This window comes from Megascapheus bottae, chromosome 16 (assembly GCF_031878675.1).
Source record: "Megascapheus bottae isolate mThoBot1 chromosome 16, mThoBot2.hap1, whole genome shotgun sequence".
NCBI classification, from domain to species: Eukaryota; Metazoa; Chordata; class Mammalia; order Rodentia; family Geomyidae; genus Megascapheus; species Megascapheus bottae.
This window is the reverse complement of record NC_143524.1, coordinates 41,878,988-41,887,083: the sequence shown is the minus strand read 5'-3', so window position 1 is coordinate 41,887,083 and position 8,096 is coordinate 41,878,988. Positions and strand designations below refer to the sequence as shown.

Sequence of the window (8,096 nt, the reverse complement as noted above, 5' to 3'; positions counted from 1 at the left end):
TCCTGTTTAGATTAATAAATGGACAGATTCATTTGTACTCTTGGTAGAAGTGTTCATTGTCTCCCCAGAGATACACAAATTAACATATTGAATTGCTTTTTTCTGTTGTAAATGATATTTCACTCTTCTCCTTATGAGTACCACTTGTACTTTTATTAAGAACCTTTCTGAAAGTGTCATAGAAGGTTTTCCCTTATTCTTCCTGATAAGTGGTTTGCTTTTTTTTGTTTTCTACGTAAGATTACACATTTTTCTTGTTGATTTTCAATATTTCTAGGATGGCTTTACTAAACCAAAACAAGCACATTGAAAATATCACATTTATGTGTTATCACATTATGTGATGTGTCCTCTTGGTCTCAGATGTCTTCAGGCCTTCAGAAATCTTCAGATTTTACAAGCCATAAGAATATGCAGTTTATTTTTAGGCTATGAGTTTTATGTAAACTTTTCTTCACATTTCTGTTATGATTCTCATATTTATGTATTCCACTAGCTTAATGTTTAAATTTACAAAAATTATATTGAAGTTAGATTATATAGGTAGTCAATATAGAGATAAATGGGTAAAGTATAGCTGATATAACATCTAAAAGGATAGCTAGATATACAGATAAATATATGTGATACAATTGGGAATTATTGAATCAGGATAAAATTACATCTATTACCTCTCATACTTGTTTTTGTGGAAAGATTTTAAAAACTGTTCTTAGTAATTTTAATACACTAAATATTGTTATTAATTGTAGTGTGTTGCTCATTAATATATCTCTGGATCTCATTCTTCCTAACCGAAACTGTATTATTTTATCAGTGTCTCCACATTTTTCCTTTTCCATGAGTTTAACAATTACAATATGCCTTGCTGCTTTTATGAGCTCCAATATTCAGGCTTCCAAGTATCAGTGAAACTCTACAGTGCTCTATTCTTCTCTTCTCTATTCTTTTTCAGTCACGGACCTGAATTCTGGGCCTGAGCAATCTCCCTGAGCTCTTTAGATCAAGGCTACCACCCTACCCACTGAGCCACAGCACCACTTCCATTTTTCAGTGATTAATTGGAGATAAGAGTCTCACCATCTTTACTGCCTGGGCTGGCTTTGAACTGTGATCCTCAGATCTCAGCCTCCTGAGTAGCCACTGTGCCCAGTTTACAGTGCTCTTTTCTTTTTTCTTTCTTTCTTTTTTTTTTTTGCCAGTCCTGGCTTGAGCTCAGGGCCTGAGAGCTGTCCTTGCACTTTCTCAAGGCTAGAGCTCTACCACTTGAGCTTCAGCACCACTTCTGGCTTTTTTCTATGTTTGTGGTACCAAGGAATTGAACCCGGGCCTTCGTGCATGCTAGGCAAGCACTCTACCACTAGGCCAAACTCCCAGCCTGACAGTGCTCTTTTCTTTCTGTAATTTTTTTTTTAATTTGGGTAGATATTTACCTACTTCATCACAAATTCTAGAATTTTACACACACACGCACACACACACAATAAATACTTGGGAAAATTGATAGTTAATATTAATAGTGTATACTTCATTTATAAAGTTTAATGAGATTCTGATAAACACATTCAGCTTAGCCCTTTTGGTTTCTTTTGTTCTTTTTAAAATTTTTTGTAATTAATAGAGGGGTTATAGTTATATTCGACAGATGGAATGAGCATTACTTCGCACACATCGATACTCCTCACGTTTTTGTCCCTATTTTCCTCCCCCCATCCCCTTCCCTCATCTTTTCCCCCCTTCCCTTTCCTATTTTTCAATAAAGAAATAGACGTATATACCAGATTACAAGGTAAGATACTGTAACAATATGAGAATAGCCAAGGGATATAAAAAGAGATGAGATATAACATAGTACATTAAGAACAACATTCACTCACTATATAGTTTCTTTTGTTTTTTTCATCATTCTATATTTAATTGGGAAAAGTGATCTACATTTATGATAAATATCGATGAAACCACTCTGTACATGCTTTTTGAAATTTTTTTTCTGATTTTATTACGATTGATTTCATTCTTTCTGCATCTCTTATTGCTGTCTGTTGTGAGTTTTCTCTAGTACTACATCTTTTTATCCCCTCCTTATTTAGTGGGACTATTCATAAATTTAGATTTGTAGTTCCCATGGGGCTTACATTCAGACACTTTCATCATAAGATGCTGTCTTGAAATCATAAAAACTTAACATGATCACAAAGAACAGGGGCTAAAAAGAATGGGAGCAATTACACTAGTAAACCAGCTGTACACCAAACTCCAGTCTGCCACGTTCTCAATGCCATGTATCCCATCTATATAGTTACAATGGTTAATTCTTTTTGTGTTAGCCTATATACAAAACATACACATTATTCGAGCAATGTGAAGCTCATGTAGTATTGTATGAATTTGTTTGCAGGATTTATTTTATCAAGAAAAGTTATATCTTCTCATAGGTTTTTACTTCTCAAAAACAGCTGGCTTTCACTTAGAGACTTCTTTCAGTACTTCAGGTAATTCTGCATAGATATATTGTTTTCAACTTTTGCTTGTCTATGAAAGCTGTATCTCTGAATTCAAATGAAGTATTTTTAGTACTGCCAGGAGGAATAATGTTTTATGCTTTATACATGTTTTATAACTGCTTTATGGAGTTGCAGTTTACAAATAAGAAACTACACACTGAGAGTAAAAATTTTTTAAGTCTGGACAGATGTATATGTTTGTGAAAACATCACCAAAGTGAAGATGGTGGATCCTTCATTCAGACCCTAAAAGATTCCCCTACCTTTTCTTTCTTTTTGGAGGTACTGAAGACTGAACTCAAGGCATGGTGCATGCCAACCAAGCATTCTACCTTTCAAGCCATGTCTGCAGCACTTCCCCACCTTCCTTATGTGCTGTATTAGATCTACTAATTCTAATTGAACTCAATTAGAATTCTCAATGGGAATTGAGATTGATTGATGAAGGACACCATGCTTTTGCACTCTTGGTTTTAGGAAATTGGGTAAGCTTCAGTGATGAATGGGTTTGGCTAGATTTTCGTGTTTGTGGGTGGTGGACTGAATATCAATACTCTCTAGTCTCTGTGTTGTAGTCTTTCCAAGTAGAAAAGAAAAGTTAGCTTAAAAAGCTGTTTCCGGTAATAAGCATCAGCTTGGTCTATGTGTTAATCCTTGCTGGATTGTACATAACCCTATTTTTCTGAGATCTTACTGACAAATGTTCTATTTCATCAGAGTGAAGTGTCTTACACTATACTGTGTTTCATGATTCTTCACACTTTTAGATGACAATCTCTATTTAAACATATTTATAATTTCAAGTTATTTACTTGCTGAAACAATGATGTAATCATTTCAATATATTTGTATATTAGGACCAAGTCCAAATTGTTGCTATGTTTTACCAGAAAAAAGTCCCCATTAACTGAAAGTATCCATAGGCAAAAGATGGAAAACTAAAGAAAAATAGGGAGAGAGGGATGTAGCTTTGTATTAGAAAACTGAAAGAACGGAAAATGAGAAAGACCAATACGTTCCCACAAGTACTTTAAAGAAAAACAAAGCAAAAATAGACTATCAGTGTACACATCAAATATCATTTATACATTTCAAAATGCACAGGCCAATGATAATTGAACACAAAGTGGCACCCACCGCCAATGAAGATTGATTTGCCATGCAAATGTACTGTATTTAAATGTCTCAAGTTTCACAAGTTATTTTTCTACTAGGTAAGAAGAGACCCACCACTCGGTCCCGAATCTGTTTTGTTTTGACACCATACACAAGGGGGTTGAACGCAGGGGGCACAAGCAGGTACACACTTGCAAAGATTATATGGAAACTAGGAGGCACATTCTTGCCAATACGGTGAGCTAAGAAGCTAAACAGTCCAGGTGTATAGAGAATAAGAATAGCGCAGACATGGGCCGCACAGGTGCCCAGGGCTTTGGAGCGGGCATTCTGAGAAGACAGCCTGAAGACTGCTTGGAGGATCTTTACATAGGATGTGGCTATGAGTGTTAGGTCCAACATTGTCACTGAAAGGGCCACAAACATCCCGTACACTCTGTTCACGTGGGTATCGGCACTGGCCAGCTTCACCACAGCCATGTGCTCACAGTATGCATGGTCGATAACATATTGCAGACAGTATGGCAGCCTCTTGATGAGCAGAGGACATGGTAAAACCATCAGTACACCTCGGGCCCCACACAAAAAACCCATTTTAGTCACCATCGAAGTGGTCAGGATGACTGTGTACTGCAGCGGGATGCAAATGGCTACATAGCGATCAAAAGCCATGGCAACCAAGAGGCCTGACTCCATAATGCAAAGTGTGTGGATAAAATACATCTGGACCAGGCAGACATCAAAGTCAATCCAGTGTGCATCAAACCAGAAGATTCCAAGCATCTTGAGGGCTGGGCAAGTGGCAAGGCCCATGTCATTCACAGCCAGCATGCACAGGAAGAAATACATGGGCTGGTGGAGGCTGGGTTCTAGCTTAACTGTTGTGATGATTATGCTGTTTCCCAGCAAGTTCAGAATCAAGAGCAGGCAGACAAGGATGCCAAACCAACAGTGAAATGCTTGCATCCCAGGAATACCACTCAGAAAGAAAGAGGAAATCTGGTGATATGTGGTGTTGTCTGCCATGTTAAAAACCTGGGAAGTGGAATATTTAGTGCCATGTAGCTGAGATCATTTCCTAAGGAAGTAAGAAAAGATTACAAAACAATTTCTCCATGGTCCTGCCAGGGAAAATCTAGACTGAATTTTACCAAATTCTCCTTAGGACTGGATGTTCTCTCTATAACCCCCAAGTAAATAATGTCACTTTTGATGTCCTCTATATCTTGAACTTTTAATAAGATTGCATTTACTTATTAAAACCTTTTTCTGTGTATTAAAAATTTCAAGTCCTATTAAAAGCATATTAAATGAAAACAGTATATTTCTATTATAGCCACTGTTTTTTCAATCAAAGATTTGTGATCAAATATGAAAACAAAAATATGAGCATACACAGGAGCAAAACAAAAATCAATAGCAATTTTCATATATCACCTCAGTTTGAATTTTACTGTCATTCTAAGGCAACATCACTAAATAATTAGGATTCAAACTAAAATGTAGTAAAAATAAAACATAAAAATAAAGATGCCATAATTTGAGAAAAAGAATGCTTCATTATAAGTCAATATTAGCTTTGTATATACATGTTATATTGTTGAAATAAACTGGAAAAAAATAAAAATTAGAAGAACTCATTTAGGTTTACTTTGCATTGTAGAATTTGCTAGCCTTTAATATATGGTATAAAATAAGTATTTTGTATGTAGATTATATGATTTTGATGGTAGAGAAATGCTGAAGAAAGCAAAATCAACCCAACCAAATGGACACAGTTGAATGTTGTCTTATTTCAAAGACGAGGACAAGAAGACAGATCTAAAGGGAAAAATTATGTAGTAACAGATTCCTCCACACTACAGTTTTGTGTCAGGACCGATAACATTCCATGATCCTGGCAATTGAAATTTGTCTTACCTAAAAGAAAAAATGCTGATATCTTCATCTTTCTAATGGAAGGTCCAAAAATAATCTAGCTTAGGCATCTTTTTATGGTCATAAAACGTATGATAAAAAAATAAAACTGATGATGAATGATTATCTTAAACCACATTTTGCAGCTATCACTTATAACTTATTTTGTAATCTCATACCTACCCAGAACCAAGTGTTTTGTATTCATTTTTCCTAATTGATCCAAATATTAAAACTTCTGGTTCTTAATAACATTGATGTGAAAACTTTATTAGTATTTATAATATTTAAAATGTTACTGTGTCTATTAGTTGACATCTAAATAATTACAATATGGGAGAAAGAGAATCACACTTACTATGATGATTTCTTTCTACTCTTAAAATACAGCTATCTGGGCCTATGATCAATGTCATATATGGTGTATAGTATATATATATATAATGTTATATATGGTATATGATGATTCATAGTTGTAGATAGATAGATAGGTAGGTAGATAGATAGATAGATAGATATAGGTGTAATTGGTGCTGGTCCCCTGGCTTGAACTCAGCGTCTGGCACTGTTCCTGACCTTTTGTGCTCAAGATTAGCACACTAGTACTTGAGCCACAGTTCTACTTCATTGGCCATCACAACATCAAGGACTTTCCTGCCATGGCTGGATCTCAGCCTTCTGATTAACTAAGACCACAGGTGTGAGCTCCCAGCATCTGGCTCTCCATAGTATTTTTACTTTATAAATTCAAAATTTTTCAGGGAACTTATCAAGTATTTCAAGACAGATTCAGAACATAAAAATGATCTCAATGTAAAAGTTTAAGGGTTGGAGAAATTACCACAAAACAGATTAAAGGTATTACCTTTGATATAGATAATAATTTAGGACAATATATATTAAAATGATGATTTTAGCCAGATGTGGTGGCTCACGCCTGTAATCCTATCTACTCTGGAGGCTGAGTTATGAGGATCAAGGTTCAGAGCCAGCCCGGGCACAAAAGGAGCCGAGACTCTTATCTCCAATTAACCTCTAGAAAACAAACTTGGAAGTCAGGCTTGGCTCAAGGGTAAGGCAGTAGCCTTGAGCTGAAGAGCTCAGGGACAACACCCAGGCTGAGTTCAAGCCACATGACCCTTCCCCCCCAAAAAAAGTTGACTTTTCAAAGCATGAAAGCTTTTTAAATACTTACAGACCTGTACATTTTTTAGATCCTTAATTGACTGTTTTGTCTCCAGTGATTCATGATGTCAAGTGCTATGCTTATGTAATTCTGAGAGAATGTCGGACCAGAGTCTGAAAAGAAATACCCGGTATAATGTCAGCATAGTAGCTGATTGTAAGAAGTGGATTAACCAAACTAGGAGTCTGTTCATACCGTTTACCAAGGAAACACTGCTAAAGACTTAAAATAATCCTAATTATTTTGGGGTTAGCATACTTAAATAACTTTAAAGATTACCTTTCAATGTCCAATAACTTACCATCTTTTAGATAATACATCTGGTCTATATCAACAGGTAACACATAATATAATTTTCTTTTTGCCAGGGGACACTTACCCTGTTATGCCCCACTAAGGCTAAAATCAAACATTCAGGAGCAGCACACCTAAGTACAACCAACTTTACCACAACTACTTGCACCTACAAGAATTTATATGTCTCTTCCAATCAATGTCTGAAAATAGACATTTATTTCAATGACTTCATTATTTCCAACAGACAGATACCAGAACAAGTACAAGACTGCCTTGGTCTTGGATTTTATATTGGTACTATTATTTTATTGGTGTCTGAACAAAATAAAAACATAATCCCATACCTTATTTTGATCAAATGGATAAATGCCCAGGAGTGGGATTTGCTTGGTTATAGGGTAATTCTATCTTTAAATATTTGCGGGACTGCCACACTGCTTTCCAAAGTGATTGAACAAGCTGGGTGATATGCAAGTGGTTCTATATGTATTAACAGAGACAAGAGCAGGTAGCACATGGCTGTAATCTTAGATACTCAGGAAGCTGAGATCTGAGGTTTGTGGTTCGAAGCCAGCCCAGGCAGGAAATTCTATAAGATGCAGAAAAGGCTGGGCATGGTGTGGCTCCAGTGTTAGAGTACAAGCCATAGGACAAGCAAAAACAAACAAAAACAAAACAAAAAATGCAAAACAAAAAAACTTCTATCATATTAACTGATTTATACTAGACTCCATAGAGATCTCAAATTGTGTCATTCCTTAGAAAGACAAAGTCAAAGATCAACAAAACAAACACAAGGAAATGGGTACTTGCAAGTGGAGAGGTGAGGCACAGGGGAGAGATATAGACAAATGAAAGGGGTGTGAGAGGAAAATTGTAGTCCGGAACTCATTGTATTTGCTACAAAAATAAGAAAAGTAAGGTAAAAGGTGGGTAAAAGGGGAGTGAAAATGTTGAAAGCCATAACACTGATCAAGATGCCCTGTATTCATAAGCTACTTGTTAAATGACAACTTCTTTGTACAACTTGGTAAAGAGAATACAAATAAAAAATGAATAATTCCATCTATCACCCT

At 35.9% G+C, this 8,096-nt stretch overlaps 1 protein-coding gene across 1 annotated transcript; it reads right to left on the bottom strand.

The window, feature by feature from the left end:
* Positions 1-331: 331 nt before the first annotated feature.
* On the bottom strand, positions 332-4,646 carry LOC150053368 (olfactory receptor 52P1-like). The gene is made up of 2 exons (XM_090349281.1): positions 3,719-4,646; positions 332-393 (listed from the first exon to the last, which is right to left on the bottom strand). Exons 1-2 carry the CDS (start codon positions 4,644-4,646, stop codon positions 332-334), a joined length of 990 nt encoding a protein of 329 aa, XP_090205407.1.
* Between the last annotated feature and the right edge of the window lie 3,450 nt (positions 4,647-8,096).

Coding starts and splice junctions, on each gene's coding strand:
- LOC150053368 (XM_090349281.1), bottom strand. CDS start 4,646: ATGGCAGACAACACCACATATCACCAGATTTCCTCTTTCTTTCTGAGT. Junction 394..3,718: donor AGTGGTGGGTCTCTTCTTAC/CTAGTAGAAAAA, acceptor ATGGCTTGTAAA/ATCTGAAGATTTCTGAAGGC.